Source organism: Oryzias latipes, chromosome 20, assembly GCF_002234675.1.
Source record: "Oryzias latipes chromosome 20, ASM223467v1".
Classification (NCBI taxonomy): Eukaryota; Metazoa; Chordata; class Actinopteri; order Beloniformes; family Adrianichthyidae; genus Oryzias; species Oryzias latipes.
This window is the reverse complement of record NC_019878.2, coordinates 21,565,906-21,585,664: the sequence shown is the minus strand read 5'-3', so window position 1 is coordinate 21,585,664 and position 19,759 is coordinate 21,565,906. Positions and strand designations below refer to the sequence as shown.

Sequence of the window (19,759 nt, the reverse complement as noted above, 5' to 3'; positions counted from 1 at the left end):
GGTTTTCTTTTTTTTTCAGACCCTATTGTAAGGTTTGGGTTCAAATATCTTTTGACAAAATGCATCGCATGCATATGCAACATTGGGATTGAAGGAAAGTGCAGAAAATGTGGAAGAGATAATGAGATATGGAGTGGGGCCAATACCCCCAAAGAGTTGGGCTCTAGGGACAAGAGAGGGGGCTAAAGTTAAGGGTGCCCAGACCATTCAAAGGAACAGAAAGTGGAAAAAAACTCTTTACGACGCTGTTTTGAAGATATTTTCTAGAGGCTTGGGTTAAGAAGATGAATTGTTGTTCTCCCACTTAACTCAAGTATCCGGCTGATGAAGAGCGTGTTTCAGGCGGGAACGAGACTCAGGAGAGGTGTTGTTGTACTCCGAAGCTAAAGGCAGATATTTGCTGTGTTCCACCGCCTAAGTTTTGTGGCACAGACGGGTTTTGGCCGGGGTGTGCATTGAGAGGGGGGACAGAAAAAGAGTGGAGGATATACGGCGAAATCACAAAACACTTCTTCAAAGCTCCTCTCCTCCTGTGCAATAATCTCTTGCTCCTTTTTTTCTTTCTCTTGCAAATCGACTCCAGGGAAAGACTCAAGACTCCCCAATTAACAATGAGAGGGGGAAGAAAAATTCCAGCAGCTGGCTAGAGTTTAATAAGAGCACCTCTCCAAGCGGCTTAGGCTTATGTACCTGATTCACCGGCCCTGGCACCGACGCTAAAGACAGAGGGAATCGCTCATGATTAGCACCAGCTGAAATATGAAGGGCTCAAGCGAACCGAACAACAAGAGCACAGGGGATTAGCGCAATTGTGTGAGACATTCTCCCCATCAGGATGCCTTCACAAAAAGTTTATTGCTTTTCCAACAACAGAGTTCGGTATTGAATTATGCGGGGCTAACCTGGACTTAATGGGGAAAGTTGTTTTTTTTTTTTGGACCATCGACCAAATCGAATGCTAGTTTTGTCTTTACAGTCCATGATGGCCCATGAATAAACCATCAGAATGTGACTGGTATTTAGGCAAATCGAGAAAAAGTGGTCGTGACTTTGTGTCTCACATTAGCCGCATTTCCCCACGCGACACTCCCGAAACATCCTCCTCAATATTCATCCAGGCAAATCTCACCACTCCCACATCTCAATTTGGCACCTCACATCCCAATTCCCCCTCACTGGCAGCGAAATCCGCAGTCCCGGCCTGTTCTCTCTGCCGCCGGGGGTCTTTGGGGACACACCCTGAGTTCAGCATCTCGCGGTCCTAGCCACCAAGCCCCAGGGCAGGGGAGGAGCAAATCAAAGCCTCCTTGACTCCCTCCATCCTCCCTGTGCTCACCTCAAATCAGCCTCACAGCGGGGTTGTGTCGGGCCCGTGCCTCCGCCTGCTTCTCATTCACCCATCAGGGGCGAAGGCCCACCATGGAGCGGACCGAAACCCCGCGACCATTTCATCAGGGCCACATTGTGAGGGAGCAATGAGCATTGCAGAGAGAAGGCTGAAAGCTCTGACTCTATAATGCGCACTGATGTGTTTTTTAACCATGGATAGTTGCAGCTTTTAAGGGTTTTTCACTCAAAGGGCATCTCGGCCGCCATTCTTTGAAGAATCAAACGCTAAGAGATGCATTTGATCAAAGCTTCAAAGCCAAAGATGCCACTCAGCTCTCTGATTGGCTTATGGATTATATTAGCATTGCTTCAGATGGTCACAAGTCGGCTATCATCTACCATAACCTGCAAGTCATCCGTAATGACTACTGCAACAATGTCAAATGATGATGTGCGAGGGCACAGTTATGTCCATTTGGGATAGTGGCTCTTTCAGGGAAAATCTGGGAAGGCTGCCCTCCAGACCAAAGCCAGCCAGCCAGCCAGCTTCCTACTGCACTGGAATCCCACTTCTGACACCAGAGTGATCCGGACCGAGCCTGTGGCACTGAGATTAGGAAGGTCTCGCCAAGAGAGGCTGTCCGGCCAAAGCAGAAAGAGGACGGAGCCAAAGTTAGGAGGGAAACAAACGAACCCAGTTCTCTGAAGCACATGGACACGAGGAGCCAAAAGGAGAGAGAGGATCTGAATGTGTACTTTCTGCGCTCATCATTCCGCTTGGTTTTGTGCAACACATTAAGATTGGTTTGCCTCCACTAAGTGGGAGTCAGATAATTAGACACTTCAAAGGCACCTGCCCTCCCTCCCAGAGGAGGCAGGAATCACCGCCCCTCGCTCCGTTTAAAAGCATGTTAACTCATATCGGAGGCTAGCAGGCTAATTTAACTTTTGACATTTGATATCGGAGGAATGAGGGGGATCAGCCATTTAGCTGGAACAGGATTACTCTCCCGCGTATCCTCTCCTCCCCCCATCCCTTCCCTTCACAAACCAACCCCTCCTCATCTCTACCAGTCAGGCCGGATTCATTAATTTTCCTGCTGCTAAGCACTTTATCAATGACTGGTGAGCATCTCAGTCCGGAGTGGACGCTCTCCCTTTCTGATTAAGCCGGAGGATGTTTGGATCTGTCGGCATAATTTACTGCCGGCTTTGGTGCTGCTCATCATTTCTTCACCTGTTTGAGCAGCGCAGCGCTTGCAGGACAAGTCCAGTCATTCAAGCTGAACTCCCCTTAAATAGACATGTATTTATGTACAAAATACAACAAGAAAAGAGTGCAAAATATAGATAATATTGTTTAAAAAAAAAGCTCTAAAAGGGCACATAAATAGGGCGCTTTGGATGTAAAAACATCTGTAGCTATGCTACAATGTCGCCAAAAATATTCAAACAGGTACGCAAGAAACCTTTTTTTCAAGAAAATTCTTTTTTTAAAGAATTTTGATACTTCTGTTTGTTCATTGGACGTTTTTTGATAGCTTTCGATTTTGTCTCGTTGACAAGATAAAGTGCAGCTTATTTACATCATCTGGGTCCAGCTTAAGCCATATTGCTTTTAAAATATGTCATATAAAATCTACTTTACCATTTGAATGGATCCTAAAGTCACAAAAGAAACACATTAGACTAGAAGTGACTGAATAAAATAAGCTGAAAGAAACAATTAAATTTAAGACGCACCAATGAAAATGGGGTTTTTGGTGTTTTTAACACGTTCTTGGGCCTTCTTTAAATGACGGAGACCATTTATTAAGGAAATTAAGATAAAAAAAAAGCTTTTTTGACTACTTATTTATTCAAATTGTTGTGAATCAGAAGCAAACAAAAAACGCAGTTGTAAAAAGAGCATATTTTGTTAGGTATAAAATACACTGGGCGGGGCCACGAGCTCTCTGCTCTGCCCCATTCTGATGCCTCCACTTGCAGACAAATAGATTCAGGTCCGGCTTTGTTTTCTTCGTCTGAACTGGAATCTGGATCTAAACTGTTCGGCTGGATAGTTCCAACATTCCTCACCATTGTTGTAACACCGCTAAGGGCGTGAAGGGCTGTAAGCTAGCGGGAGAGAGTGTAAACAAAGGATAATGGGAAATGGGGGCAGGCTTACTCCTCACCAACAGTCCAGCCCACAACTCGGAGGCGAAATTCTAATGAACACCTGCCGCTCTACAGAAAGTATGTCTTAGAGAAGGACGGAGGTTTATTTGATTTTGGCTCGACATGGCAGACCAGACTTTGACAATAAACCAAAAGATGATCGGAGCGGGACTAGAACGCAAAATCTGAACCTACTTTAGCCGTTATACGATATTAATGTCAGTTAATCACTATTGAAGTATCACAAATAGATTGGTAACAGCTAACTAAATTCCAGAATTAGTCAGACTCCTTCTTTTCAGTTTCATTTTCCCCCCACATACATATAAATTAGAACGTAATAAAGATGGTTGCAATAAATGGCTCTTAATTGTAATTCAACATTAGGCTAAACCCTTAAAGTGAGCCAAACCCCCACGGGCTATTTGTACATTTTATTTGCAGGAACTTTGCTTCTCGTTGTAAATCAGTGTTCTTCCCTTTTTTTGTGCCAAACGCATTTAAATTTAGCCCGAGCTCTTTGACATCTCACAGGTAGAGAGGTGTTGGGAGTTAACTCACCTCCATAAATCTGCATTAGTCCCAGTCTAATGCCTTCTGCTGAATGTCTACATTACAGGTTGAATCGGGGGCTACACATGTGTGTGACGGATTTGGGTTAAATGAACAGCCTGCCTGGAGCTTTGATGCTGCAGCTGCTAATGATTACGGTTTCTAACCCGTCACATTTGGACATAAGGCCTTTTTACTAGAGAGCATGACAACCAGAATTCCAAACTACAAGCCAAATTCCATAAAAATAGCAAAACACAACGGACTCACTCACTCCGCTCCCACAGTGAGGGGCTGTTTGTGTAGATGTTGAGTCACACCAAGCGGAAAAAAATAACCTTAAAGTGCAGTTTTTTAACCTCAACAGCTTGACACATTAAATACAAACAATAACTTTGGCCCCTTGTTTTGATTTTACACCTTAAAGTGCCAGAAATCTCTTCAAAAACTATAAAAAATGTTCAAACTATTACACTGTGTGACATTAAAAATGTGTTATATTAGGGGGGGGAAAAGTAGCTGGCAGTGTGTGGAGCAGTTGGTTAAGGTTTTGCAGCAGGCAGGCAGGAAAATCTCTGCAGATGAGATGAACGGCTCTTTTGGCTAAACAGACGTAAGCACTGTTTGCCGGGGGGGGGGGGGCTGAGGCTTGGCGCAAAGACACGAGGACGCATGAGAGAAACGCCTCTGTGCACGTTTCAGGCCTGCACATTTTATAAAGCAGCGCCCCTTCAACCGGTTTGATGTCAGACATTCGTTTCATAGACGAGGCGACTGAAGTCGGCGACTGAATTGTGTTTTATTTTCCCAACCGACTTTGGAGGGGAACGTTTATCTATTTAAAATACCTGCAGCTGCTTTAAACTTTATTTGTACACTAGATTTTGTGTGTAACTGTGAGATCGTTTTTATGGGATATAGGTGACGTTTAGAGTGGAAGCTAAAAATTCAAACGCCAACTTCAGCCTCGTCCCATTTTTAAAGTGCAACGGAACTTTAAAATGGAATTTTTGAAAACTAGTATTTTTATACAACAACAGACATTTGAACAACTTTATCAGCAGCATCTTCATAACATTAGACAGCCGGTTGCTGAATATTCTGCACTATTACTATTATGGTCTGCAGGAACAACTGATACGACAAATCTATAAGAAATAAAGACTCCTAGTTTGTGTCTGTTAAATGCAGATTTCTCAAAAGCTCTTCTGCTGTTTCCTCTCTGCCTGTTTTCTACATCAGAAAAACTTCCCAAATACGTTTGTTAATTTTGCTAGCTCGGGGTTTCAATTTAAAAATAAATGGGACGTGGCTGAGAGAATCCAGTAGTTGCCAAAATAAAATGTGGAAATGCACTGGCCAGGTCACCAACTCGCTGCTGCGCCCTATTCTGAAGCATCCACTGGAAGACGACTAGATCCAAGGATACGTCTTTGTTTTCCTCGTCTGAGCTGGATAGCTCCAATGTTCGCTCGCCATTTTTGTTGCATCAGTAACGTTAGGTTAGGGCTGTAAGCTAGTGGGAGAGCATGTAAACGCAGAGCTCTCGGAAACCGGGGAGGAGAAGGGGTGGGGTTTCTCACAAACTACTTCTGCTCTGCAGAAACTGTGTCCCTAAATAACCGTTTTTGTTGTTGTTATTTTTCCGAAAAATATCATGATCAAAATTAAAAGACCACTGGGAACGCTTCAAAAATAGACCCAAAGATGACTAGAGTGAGACTTTAGGACAACCAGAAAAGGAGCAATTTGACTTTTGTTAAAGTAACTTTTTAAAGGTTTTTGATAAAAATTGGCCTATATATGCAGATTTATTCACTTTAGAAAGTACAGATATAAAAAAAGGAAGGAAGGTTGTATTTCTGTTCATAGAAAATGAAAAATGTTGTTAAAAAATGTACTAGCTATTCTTTAAAGTAGAAAAAGAAATCCCCCTTTTGTTGGCTAACAGAAATCAGTCGGATTTTATGTTTTTTCAGCCTGAACAAAGTATAATAAGAACGCTGAAACGCTCTGCAAATTAAAATGTGCCTAAAGTGGAACCCTAAAACGCGAAGCGAAGCAGTGAAGCTTCATCACAAACTGGGTTTTGGTTGTTTTTGGCATTTAATCTTTTCCAGTGTGAGTGTGGACTGATGCAACAGCTCTGCACAAATATTTAGCAGCACAGATCATTTCACGCCGAGCACATTTTCAGTGAAGCAAACAAGCTGTGCTTCTTCAGTCCCGCAGTAGGACTCGGTGAACGCTGCGAAGCAGAATGCACTCAATGCTCTGAGGTCAAATTTAAACATTTCAAAGTAAAAGCTTCAATGCAAACGCCTTGATGAAAGATGCATAGCTGATTTTTTTTTTTACTGTATTACCGAATTAGAGTGATTGGAGGAGGTTTGTAATGAAAGAAAAAAACTAAACATCTGAATTACTTTACATCACATGCACAAAATGTGCACAACCTCAGAAACTGTGCCCCCCCCTCCCCGTGCGATGAATTCCTCAGTTTGACCTCCTATAATACCGCTTTCTACCTAACGCTCTCTCTGGCTAACCTTTTCATCCCTCTCTTTCACTTAGCCAACCTCCTGCTTCAACACCCCCCTCCTGTTGCTGTCCCCTCTCAGTAACAAGCCCCCCCTCCTGTATGACCTCTGCTGTCACTCCGGCGGGTGGAATCTGCTTCCCCAGCGCCGCGCGCCTCCCCTTCTAATCTCTGCATTACTCTTTCATGAATCTTGCATTCAGCACCAGGATAGACGAGAGTTTCTTTAACAGTGCAAGCATTTTATTTTTTATTTTTATCTTTAGAATCATATCTGCCACATTTACTTCCACATACTTCCTTGCTGCTCTTTGTTGACGCCTTTCATGTTTTTATTTTGATTTTGATTATGTTGTTTTTTTTTGGCAAACTCAATAAACTCGTGACGTTTTCTTATGTTGGAGCGTCAGGAGCTCATTAGAAATTCAACTTTGTGTTGTGGGCGTGACCACTGACATAGAGTAAGCCTTGCCTCACTTCCCATCATCCGACGCTCCCTCAGCTGGCTAGGTGGAGCAGAGCGTGGAGCTTTTAGCCAACGCCACTGCAACAATCTTTCACTTTTGTTTCACAACAGTTTGAAAAGAAATGCTACTTTTAGCTAAATGTTCTTTCTTTATGAGAAAAATGCCACAAAAACATGTTAAAAACCCCATTTTAACTGGAGTGGCTCTATACTTTTTATTTTCTAGTCGTCATTTCTTTCCCAATCTCCTCTTTCCATCTCCCCTTATCCAGCTCCTTTACTGTCTCCATCAACTACCTCCCTAAATCCAACAGCGCTCCCTCCCCCTTGAGCCGCAGTGGGACTGTTGGACTCACGCAGCTCCATGCTGAGCCGCTCCAGAGCCAAGCCAGAACAAAGAGCCCATTGAGCCGAGCAGAGACATTATGTGGGCCCGCCTCTGACAGCGCTGGCGATGAAGTCATGAGGTCCCTAAACAATTAATAGCAAGGGCCCATCCTGCAGCTGCACAAAGTTTGAGAGCAATTTGCTGCTGTTAGGCAAAAGTGAGAAAAAATGAGCGCATTGGAACGCATGCATGCATGCATGACCGAGAGTCTACGGACTGTAGCGCGTGTGTGCATATCTTGGAGCATGTGGATGGATAAAAAAGCTTTTAAGAGCGTAATGAGATACTCCACGACACTCAAAAATGCGCTCAATCACTTTGTAATTACCGCAGAGGAAAAACAAAACCGTTTGGAGAATTGCACTTTTGGTTCTGGCTTCACTCCAGCTGTGATGAAGAACGCCCAGCCCACTCCACTGCCGCCCCCCCCCCCCCCTTTTTTTTCCTTATTGGAGTCTGTCTGGTTTAAAGTCTGACATGAGGCACGTCTCCCCGGGACTGGAGCTGTCGCTGCGAGGCCCACACTCCGAACATCATTAGACGCACAGCTCCAGGTGAGATCAGGTAGTGACGGCTGGAAGAGGCGGTTCAGACACCAGGAAGATTCAGTTAGGCGCTAATCTTTATGCCGCTGAGTGGCCGCAGCCCATTAAAATGCCTTTACGGGACCTCTGGCTAGTCAAGAGGCCTCAGGGAGGAACTCTGCTTGGGACAGGAGGAGTGGGGGGGGGGGACGGTGAAAGACAACTGTGCCATTGATTAACATTAGAAGGACTTGCTGAAGTTCGGCGTGCCACAGGCCCGACGCTGTAAGCAACAGACGCTCGTTTCCCGCGAGTAGAATGCAAACACATCTGAGTTCAATTCCCTGCATGCCCCCCCCCACTCTGAAAATCAATTCTTCCTCCTCTCCTCTGCTCTTTTCCTCCAGGTCTGTGCACAGACCAGGACGAGGGGATTACGCTGTCCCGCCCCAGATCCGAGCAAGACAACAAATGGTTCTTATCTCCTGACACCACCACCCCCACCCCCCCTCCACCCTGCCATCCAAAAGAAGGGGCAGGAAAGCGGGCCGGGCCGCTCTGGCACGGAGATGTTTTCTGCCAATCGCGGCAGCTCTTTTCACACTTGAAGCCGGAGCTACTTCCGAGAGCCCCGGGAGAAGACGCGCTCTGGATCAGCGGAGGGTGGGAAGAACGGACGGAGAGGGCGGCGGCTTCAACCTCTGCTTCCAATCAATCACCAGAAATCACTGCCACGGCTTCTGGCCTTTGATCTTAGCTCCTCTTTGGCGCTGCGAGGGGGAGCGCCGTGCAGCCAGAGGAGTGGGGGAGCATGGAGAAGGGTTGAAAAGGTCAGGCTCCGAAGATTAGGGGGGTGTAGGCCATGTTGCTCTCCCACATATGAAGGCATGTCCGTGGTTTTCCAAGATAGAAAACATATTTCAAATTCAGAAAAACCTGGACAATTGTGAGAGATTTTCAGCTTTAATGACACAAGCCTGTATCCGGTTGTAGATCAGTTTGCTGCATGTCAAGCTTAGAAACGTTTACCGTATAAAAACAAAGAATTGTACTCAAATGGAGAACAATAACCGTATATTTACTCTCTGATTTAGCCACCAAAACTACATCCTTTCAGCGTTCTACACAGACAGCTCTGTAGTTCAGATTAATGACAAACAGATTTCTGTGACGGATGCTTTTTCCCCCCGCCTTAAATTAGCTGGGTTAGGCTCCAGCAACCCCCGTGACCCTGAACAGGACCGTGCAGGGAAAGGAAAGTGGATGGATGGCAAAAAAACAGACTTTGTTCTTTTTTTTAAAAATTAAATTAAGTGAACAAAGCTTTAAAAACATGAATAAATACGGGTTCTTCCCTGCTTCTATGCTGTGCTTCAGTTTTACTTCCCATGCTCTTCCGTAAAAACCACCATGATGGATGAAGCTTTAATTGATTCAAGCAAATGATTTGATTGGAAAAATACATGACACGCCCCCAAATTCAAACCAAAAAAAACAAACAAACATGATGGATTTAACGAAGTATAACGAACGTATGTGCAGTTAAAGAAACGGTTGGTGACCAAAAGCAGAATTCTAAGGGTGATTCAGACCGGAAAAGTCGGTTGGTCCTGAAACATTTGGTCCGGATCAAGTCCTGAACCTTGGGTTTAGTCTGTATTCATACAGCCGTCTACCGGACATTTTTGTTACGAACCAAAGTAAGACCATGTAACTAAAAACCTCTTAAGTCAATCATTCAAGTTGCCGAAAATCAGAAGTCGCCAAAAAAAATGCAGTTTGAAGAAGGTCGTATTTGTGACGTCGAAAATACGCTGGGCGGGGCCACAAGCTCCCTGCTCTGCTCCATTCCGATGCATCCACTTGAAGACATACAGATCCACTGACGTCTCTGTTTTCCTGGTCTGAGCTGGAATCTGGATCTGAACTTTATGGCTGGATAGCTACAATACTGCTCAGTTATGGGTGACGGTAAGTGGGGGTGGGGTTACAATACGCAAGTTATTTTTATTTATTTATTTTTTTGCCAAAGGCAACATAATCATGACTAAATGACTGCTGGGAACCACATGAAAACAGATCAAAAGATGATTGGAGAGAGGCTCTTTTAGTCCTCGCATGTTTAATAATGGTAACTAGGGCTCCACGATATGAGGAAAATTCACGATTTGCAATATTAGTAATCAATGTTCCGATGGCCATTTACTTGCAGTACATGTACAAACAGCTAAACAACCAAAAAAATAATTTCCAGCAACAGTTTAATTTAAATAGGAATCAACATAACAAATGACACTCCAAATGACCCTAAAGGAGGCGAGCATCCAATGTAAAAGGGCTCCATCTGATTGGTCAACAACGTGAAGGGGTCCATCCAATTGGTCAAATGCATAAAGGGATTAATTTGATATGTTAAATACTTCAAGCTGCCATAAGATTGTTTAAGCACATCTAAGGTTACTATTTATTGCAATTGTCGCGTCTTTTGCGATACGCGTATTGCACAGCTTGATAAATAACGATAACGATGATTGTTTGCGATTCATTGTGCAGTTTTCAGGAAGAATTAAACAGTTGATTAAAATGTGATCACTTTAGGTCACATTAGTGTCTAAATCTTATTTTTCTCTACTCCTTTGCAAGGAGCTGTGTGTTTTAGGAGGGAATCCAACCCAACATTTGTAAAGTACACATGAAGCTAAGCTAGAAAGACAGAATGGTCTATAAATCATTCAGGCACTTTTATGGTGTTAGAACTGTGAATGTGGGAGAAGTGAAGAGATTTCAGCTTGTTTCTGGCTGATAGAGACTGAGGGAACTGAGGAGTTTTTCATCAAATAAGAAGAAGCACTTGTAAACTTAGCAAAGCTCTACAGGACTGGAGCAGAGTCCTTTTGAGGAGAGGAGTCATGCCGGGGTAACAGGCAGAAAAATTCAAGACTTTTAAACTCTGGCTGGTGGTGCAAAAGTGGAATTATGATGAGCTGAAGTTCCAGAGAGTTTTCATAAATAATCTAAACCCCTCATTTCTTTTAAAATGTTGTCATTCTGAGATGGAAATGCACGTTTTATTAGGGTTTTGAACCCCCAATTATGGTAAAAAAAAAAGGTAACAGAAGATTTTTCCCACCTCCTTTTCCTCTACCTCCTCCGTTTTCAATCTAAAATCAATAAGGATGCACATAATTTGGTTCTTGGTTGCTGCATCATCCTCTAAATGACAGCAGCGGTGAAGAGCAGAGGATGAATAGAAGAACACGCCACGATAAATCCTTCACGCAGGGTCAGAGTCTCCTGCTTTGTGCCTCCTGGCAGGAGGGAGGCCTCTGGTGACGGCCGACAAACAGACACAACGGCAGAATAATCCACTACTGTTTCTCTACTCTGTTGGTTTACGAGCTAACGGGCCGCCTCTGTGTTTGTAGGACCGAGATCCAGCAGATTAGAAGGCAGCGGAAGCTCCACAAGGACTTCTCCCAGGAAAAGAGGCTGGTCACTTGCTTCTAACCTCTGTCTCTCGGGCCTTTCTGGATCCCAGCATGTCAGTGATAAAAAAAAAAAAAAAAACCTCTTTGTTGAAACCAGTGTGATCTCTCAGCATATTGCATTTAAAATTTCCATGACTCAGAGGACAACTTTAGGTCAACAGACTCGAGAAAACAGCTGAAATCATTTTCAGCAGACCGTTGAGCTGCCATACTCGCTTGGAATGAACATCCAACGGTTTCGAGGCGGATTTCCTCATTCAAATGAACCTTTCTGCAGTTGTACATCCCACTTTTCGTGAGCACTAAGCGAAATGACTGACTTCACATGTGGTTTAAATAAGTTCACCTAACCACTGCTTCTTTAGAAACTTGTTCATGGACTGAGTTCGCTTTTCTTGCCAGGGCTGAGCTCATTAAGGCAGCATCTTTGCAATTTCAACCACAATAAAATTCGAAAAATCTCCTCATAAAAGCCCCTGCACTGTAATAAACGGGAGTTTGGATTCGTGAAGTTCCCTAAAGCTCGAACACGTGCTACAAGAAGGATGAGCCCCGCCAAAAAAGAAAAGGAGCAAAGATGTAATTTCGCTGCAGCTGAGCTCTGTCGGCATCTCTAGCGTCTGCAAAAGTCTTCAGGCTGTGGCTTAAGTGCCTCTTCCAGTGGTGAAGGAGCAGCAGGGCCCCGGCGGGCGGAAGTGTGCCAGACAAGAGAGGCTAGGAAGGGCTGGGGAGGGCCTGGGCAGCTGAGGTTACCCTCCACCCTGTGCAGCGGCGAGGCTGGGGTAATCCTTTGCTCCGGGCCAGTGTGAGGTGGCTCTGCCAAAGTCTGTCCTCCTGCTGCTGCAGGAAATTGCCTTCAGTGCAGAGGCCCGTGAAATGCCTACAGCTCAACAAACCTACAGTTAATTTAAGCAATCAAATTCTGTTCAAATTGGAATCCTCTTTTACAAATTCCTCCTTACATAATGCGTTTTTCTGCGTTTCTTTGTGTTATGCATGTGCCACATTACGCTCTTTTGACACTAAAAGCCAGTTTTCTTCTGTGAGGTTATGTGTCAGACTCCATAACGCCTCCTCCATTGTGCTGTTTGACCCACGGGCCAGCCGGAGCTCCCATAAGGTCCCTTATCCCTCCCCCCATCGCTCCTCTCTCATTAGCCCCTACAGGCAGAGTGGGGTAACACCGAGGGGCCCCTGCTTCCTTCTCTGCTCCCCATGAAATAAATACAGCAAAAAACCCAGATGACCTTTAGCAGCTGTGACCTACTATAACACCCCCCCCCCCCCAAAAAAAAACACTGTTTAAAGACCCACTCCAATGAAAATGGTGTTTTTATCTTCTTGTGATGGAGGACAAATTTAGAATAAGGCCGAATCCCAATTGTTTCCCTACCCCTCTGGCTCCTCCCCATTGCTCCAAATGTAGGGGCAGTTGGGGCTGTAGTGGTGTCCAAGAGTTTCTTTGTAGAGGAGGAACCTTAACCACTTAAGGCTGGCTATCTCTCTGCCAGTAAGATGATCTGTGTTATGCTTGTGGCGTGAAGGAGAAACATATCAATTCAGAAATCATTTAACTGTTGTTTTATTCAAGCTATAAAACCGATGTTATGTATTTTCCGAGCATTGCCAGCTACGCGCTAACGTAAATGACGTCATCAAGCGGTAGCAACGTCCAAATTTGAAGACACTTGTTTTTATCCATAACTCTCCCCTTGGAGGGATAAATGCAGGGGTAGAAAAGCAAAATGGAGATTCAGCCTAAAACAATATATCGTTGTAAATCAGGAGAGGATGAGAAAAATGCCTTTTGAAAAAGCCTGTAACTGTGACGTAGGTGCTACAAGTTCTCTGCTCCGCTCCATTCCGATGCATCCACTTGTAGACGACTGGATCCAGGTACGTTTTCGTTTTCCTAGTCCAAGCCGGTATCTGGGTTAAAACTGTACGGGTGGGTTAAGTTGAGATTGTGATGGCCTGTAAGGCAGCGAGAGAGAAAGAGCGTAAGCAAAGGGATGATGGGAAATGAGGGGAGGCTTACTCTGCACCAACAGTCCCGTCCACAACTCTGAGAGAAACTGTGTCCTTGGGCTAAAACCAGCATAATCCTATTTAAAAGACCACTGGGAACGCTTTAAAAAGTGATCAAAAGATGATCAGAGTGGGATTTTAAGAGAAAGAAATTGGTTCAGGTGTTCTTCATATGCAGCATTTTCTCCGTGATTACATTGTGGTTTTTCTTTTTAGGTATTTGTGCAGGCGGTTTGACAGAGAGGGCTGAAAAGTGGAAAGCAGATGTGGCAGCATGATGGGGGGGGGGGGGGGGGGGGGGGGATTGGGCAGGACACAGTGCAGAAACAGTTGATTATGAGTCCCATCAAGTGATCAATGATTTCATTAATAAGACGGATCGTGTGGCTGTCATAGCCGTGACACGGGCTGAGGGATGATCCGCTCCCATTGCCCCTCTCCCCTCCCTCCCGTCCCCACCGCCACCCTACCAAAAGCCCCCCCCCCCCCCCCCCCCGCCTACCTTCCTTCCTTCCTTGCTTCTCCCTCTCTGTGTCCTTCCAATATCGCCAACGACAAGGGAATGCCAAGGGAACAGAGAAACGAGAAACGGAGGGGGGGGGGGGGGGCAGTCAGGAGTTGGAGGGGAAAGGGGGTTAGTCATGAAAATGGAGTGGGGGGGGGAGAAAAGTGAAAATCCATTTTGAAACCCATTTTCAATTAGGGGTCCACAAGCTGTTATCACAGGTGTCCCAGAATGGGGGCCCGTAAGTGAAAATGTCTCCTATCCGTTTCTGAAATGAAACCTTATCTGGGAGGCACAAAGATGGCGGGGACAGCGTATCTGTAAATGACTTTCCATCCCCGCTGTAACTGGAACTTTATTTCTGTCGGATGACATTCCCCTCTATTTACTGTTGATCATTTAAATGGCTGCCTAAGAAGGTGGTGGTCTCCCTCCTTTGGCTCTACACCCACCCCCACCGCCTGCCCCTCTCGCATCCCTCTTCCTTCACCGCCCATCAGAAAGGCTTTTTTCAGGGTATTCAAGTCTTTTTTTTTCTCCTTTAAACACTTTAGTCATGCTTATCCCTTTGCTTACGGATTCATCTGGCAACCTCCCCTACAGACTACCATTCGTTGGCCTTTTAAGGCTTAACTTGTTTGCCTTTTTCAGCTTCAGAAAAGGTCCCAGTTTCCCAACTTCATAATTCACTTTACACAAGATATGTTGCTTGAGTTCAGATTCTTAGATCTAACTCCAAAAACTTTTCTTCACCACAAATAACCAACTCCTTTAGCCCCACCCTGCTGCTTGAAGACTGCTTTCGATTTTTTTTTATTAGCAAATCATCCCCGGATGACTTCTCCATCCTTTAGAGAATCTCATTTTAATGGCGGGACTCAAGAGGATTGTGGTCCGAATGCTAAGAATAAACATCTTCCCTGTTCAGCCCCAAACCTCCACCCATCACAGCACTGTTGTGGTCCAGTCCCCATAGAGGAGAGGCCACTGTTTAACTTCCTAACAAGGCTTCAGTTACTCACAAATATGGGGCTAGTTTCAGTTTTTCTAAGCCTTTAACACCGGATAACACACGCTCTCTGACCCACTTTGACCATTTGGCGATCGACATAAATCAGCCGATTCTGATGCGGAGAAAAATTGGGTTTGCCCTAAGTGTAAATCAGCTGATCTACGTGGTTTTCATTTTACTACTTTAAAGTGTTGCACATTAAATTTAATGTATTTTAAAATTTTCCCACTGATTATGACTGTCGCTTATAGCCAAAATCATTTTCTAGGACACAGAGGCATATTTTTGTTGCTCTGCAGAAACTAAGTTGTGGGTGGGGCCATAGGCGTAGAGCAGGCTGCCCAATCCTGGTCCTTCAGAGCCAAAACCCTGCCTGTCTTCCAGTCTTCCTTGCTGCTGGTTAGCTGACTCCAGTGATTCACTATCCGGATTGACTGAACACACCTGATTCAGATAGTCAGCATCAGGGAGTCCAGGGAGCGCTGGAAAACAGGCAGGGTTGTGGATCTTGAGGGCCAGGGTTGGCCTGCCCCGGTGTAGACCAACCCCTGACCCCCTTTCCCTCCACACTGCTGAGCTCTCTGTTTACATGCTCTTCCCACTAGCTTACAGCCCCTCACAACCCCAACCTTACATTATCGGTGCAACAAAAATGGTGAGAAATATTGGACATATCGAGCCGTGCAGTTTTAAACCATGTCCTCGGACAAGGAAAATGAAGATGTTCATGTCTACAAGTGGATGTATCAGAATTGAGTGAAGCAAGGAGCTTGTGGCCCGCCCAGAGTATTTGTCTACGACACAAATTTGGTTTCAAACGGAATTATTTTCGTTTGCTCCTGATTCACAACGATTTGAATAAATAAAAACTCAGAAACACATTTTTAAGCTTAAATTTCTGTCTGTGTGTCCACCATCATCAGAAAAATGCCACAGGAAGATGTTAAAAACCCCATTTTCATCAGAGTGGCTCTTTCCATGCACCTCTGATTCATTTCCCCTTTTCGTAGTTCCCCCCTAAAGGGTATTTTTTTGGTTTAGGGGTTGAAATCAAGGGGCCTGGGATGTATTCTGCCAGTCAAATGAGTTGCTGGGGATCCAGAGCTGCTTACAATTACCTTTTGTTTGGATAGATGCAGCAGGGCTTGGGCTCTGAGGGTTAAAGTTGAGGTAAGTGTAGGGTTTCACCTGATAAGAGGTTATGAGTTCTGGAGGCGAATTGGGAATGTGGTGTAATTATAACCACACAAAGAATGTGTAAGCAATCTTATAATTCCTAGACACAGATTAGCATCAAAAAGAGTCCTTTATACGTTGATACGTATCATCCTTCCCCTTGTCAAGTGCATTGTGGGACGACTGTAGTTTTGGACATTGTCTTCTGACATCTCTCTGAGTTGGCGTAATCTACCCCCCGGCAAGGTTTTCGCGACAAACAGCGAGCTCTTTCTGAGCCCTAATTACTGGGACATTACTAAGAAAAATCCACAATCACAGAGCCAAATTACATCCATGCTTTTTCCGCAACTAACTTTCCTTCCTGGCTGGCCCTTTAATGAATAAACCAGCGCTGGCCATCTGGGAATGAGTAAGAGCGAGAGCGTTCTCAAGATGCTTCAGGATCCATTACCTTACCCACTTCCCGTGATAACCCCCATATGGAGGCTGACACAAAGCAACTTATTTACCCTTTCTTTGACTTTTTTTTCCCCAGTGGAGGCTTGGAATAATTTTGTTTAACATCAGTAAAGTCAAGAAACGCTCCATCAAGCCGCCAGTTTCGTCTCCTACGGCCAAGTCTGGATATCCAAATCCTCCGACAGCTAATGAGCACAGCTGCAGTTTAGACTGTGCTGATCTCAACTCAGCTTTTGTTATGACTTTAGCTTTGTGCTCCAAGGCTTTCTGGTATAAAAATCTAATATTTCTCATTCCAGCAATAGAATTGAGAATGAAAGGCTGACTGATGACGAGCTTAATGAGCTGCAAGCTCGGCATCCCTTTTAGAAGCAGTCATGCTTAGAAAACTTGCCAAAGTTGAGGCCATTGAGTGTCGTTCGAGGGCCATGATGAACCAAGAGATCAGAGGAAAAAGATTTTGAGCATTTTATTAGGCACTCCGACCCGTCCAGGGTGTACCTGGCCTTTGTCCAACAGTGACTGGGATAGGCTCCAGCAACCCCATGTTCACGAAAGGGATTCAGCAGGTTTTGAAAATCCTGACCCTTTATTTATATAAAGTTGTCCCTCATTTATCGCAGGAGCTACGTTCTAAAATAACCCACACAATCGACTGTAAAATAGACCCCAAAAAAAATAAAAAATCTCCGAAACAGTGAAAGATGAACCGGGTTATAGTGAGGGACCATTGTATATAAATAGACACATCGCTGTTGATAAAAAACTGCCGGTGTTGTATTAAACAATATTTCATGTAATCATGAAACTCAAAGTATGAAACTAAAAGGCATCTCAACCTATTTCAAGTTGTATTTCCAGAACAAAAACAAAAGCAACTGATTGCATCTTTGTACTAAACCGACACCTTTAATTAGAGGCTCCATCAAATTACATTACAGTCCCACTCCGGTCATCTTTTGATTTGTTTTCAAACCCATTCCCAGTGGTCCTTTAATAAAGATGATGCCGTTTTAGCCAAAATCCAAACACGTTGTTTTTCTAAGACATAATTTCTGCAGAGCAGCAGGAGTTCATCAGAAAATTCCCCTCTGAGTTTTGGGTGGTACTGTTGGCGAGGAGTAAGCCTGCCCTAATTTCCCATCATCCCTTTGTATGGAGCAGAGCAGGGAACCTGTGGCCCAACAGTTGTAGTTTGTAACTAAAACCTTTTTTTAAATGGCTTTTTTTCCAGATTCCCAACAATTTGAATAAAGAAATACTCAGAAATGCAGTTTTAATCTTAATTTTCTTTATACATGTCTCCCATCCTGAGAAATATGCTGAAGGGAGATGTTTAAAACATAATTTTCATGGGAGTGGGTCTTTCACTAAATCATCCACTGCTTTTGTCTTTAGAAAGAAATCCTGCCTAACTGTGCCAGCTCTTCTGTAACTGTTAGGGCCATGTGTTTTAGACATATTCAGTGTCCAAGTCCTTTTTTTAAACAGACATTTTTATAATGAGTCTAAGCTCCATTGTTTTGGCAGATATGATGTGAAAAGATTATGAGCTGCATGAAAGGAGCAACATACCACACTATCGCAAGTAAGTTTAAGCAGATGTGAACCACAGGCAATCCAAAAGACCGGAATGGAAACTGGTCACAAAGGAGGTCTTACAGGCCGGCGAGGGCATGACAAGAACCAGTTACAACTCACAATGGTGCTTTTATCAGAAAAACATGATAATCAAACACTAGAAAGCTGCTCCAAAGGATGTGTAAACAACTGAGAACAATGGAAACCAGATAGGGTTTTATACATCCTAGAGAAGCAATCATAAGAACACAACCAGGTGTGGATGGTACAAACACAAGGCATCCATATAACATGAAACACGTGTGGAGGAATCGATTCACACAATGTATAGACATTACAATATGAACAATGTTTCCATTTTTGTCTTACCTGTTATTTTTACCAGCTGTAAAGCACTATTTCAACAACATTACTTATTATCTAACTATTAATTGAGTAAAAATAGTAAGACTAGCCTCAACAGGTGGGCTGACTCATGAGGCAAAGTTTCCAAAATGAAGTACAACCCATAATCTTCCTGTCTCGCTAATGACGGCCAACCACTGAGTTCCAGTCTGCAGTTGAGCCAACATTTACCGTTTGAGGTGGTGCTGGAGGCCACCGCCTTCTCGCTGATGTCACAGCGTGCTGATGAGCCCTTAGCAGCCACAATGGTCTCCACCCTCTTCTTCTTCTCAGCTGCTGAACTGGCCTGGGACTGGGTTTCCATGGCGATTGTTCATTCCTTAAGACCTCATGGAGATCGGATAACTGTCGGAGAGGAGTCAGATGATGAAAATTCATTAAAATATCACAACAGGAGTTCCTTAAGACTTGTATGAATTTGTGATGAATGAATGGAAAACATTTTTAATTGAAATCAGTTTTCACACCTACTTCTGTTGCAAACAGACAGTAACGAGGCAGGAATTGAAAAAAAAATTGGGGAAAAAAAGCTTTTTTCTGGCACCAACCCACCTGGAAACATCACGCAGTTACCACAACTACTCATTTGGAGGCAGTACAGACCATTGACTGTATATGAGAACTGGAGTGAGTGTGACGTCACCCATTGCCAATGGTTTACTTCCGGCTCCAACAAAATGAAGTCAAGTCAGTTGCCATTTTTTCCTGATAATAATTGTTCTGAATAGATCTGAGTCAACATTTCTATGGCAACCACCCTCGCCAATCAAGAGGGAACATGTTGGAAGTCCTCACCCCTACCACTTGAAAGCGGGCTCTGGAGAATCTGTCAGTCAAATGCTTCAAACGTTCCACGTGAGACCACATACTTTCTCAGGCATCTGATTCATTCATTTATTCATTCATCTTCTTCCGTTTGTCCCTTTCGGGGTCATGGGGCTGCTGGAGCCTATCCCGGCCACTTATGGACGAAGGCAGGGGACACCCTGGACATGTCGCCAGTCTGTCCCAGGCATCTGATTGGTCAATTTATAATTTTAATAACTGTACTCTATTGTGAAAGTGTTTCCTGTGGTCTTTGAATCATGTTTATGCCGTTTTTAGCCAAAATTAAAAACCTGTGTCATTTTCTAAGACAAAGTTT

At 44.2% G+C, this 19,759-nt stretch overlaps 1 protein-coding gene and 1 long non-coding RNA gene across 4 annotated transcripts in view; one reads left to right on the top strand and one right to left on the bottom strand.

Annotated features, from left to right (window-relative positions):
* Positions 1-19,759, bottom strand: part of gli3 (GLI family zinc finger 3) — a 108,435-nt gene that overhangs the window by 71,591 nt on the left and 17,085 nt on the right. For all 3 annotated transcript variants that reach the window (XM_023950287.1, XM_023950289.1, XM_023950288.1), the window contains exon 2: positions 18,787-18,960. In XM_023950287.1, the coding sequence (XP_023806055.1) occupies positions 18,787-18,919 (133 nt within the window). In that variant the 5' untranslated portion in view covers positions 18,920-18,960. The remainder of the gene's footprint in view (positions 1-18,786; positions 18,961-19,759) is intronic.
* On the top strand, positions 7,889-9,322 carry LOC110017255. The gene is made up of 2 exons (XR_002292596.2): positions 7,889-7,988; positions 8,366-9,322. It is a non-coding gene; the product is annotated as an uncharacterized LOC110017255 (long non-coding RNA).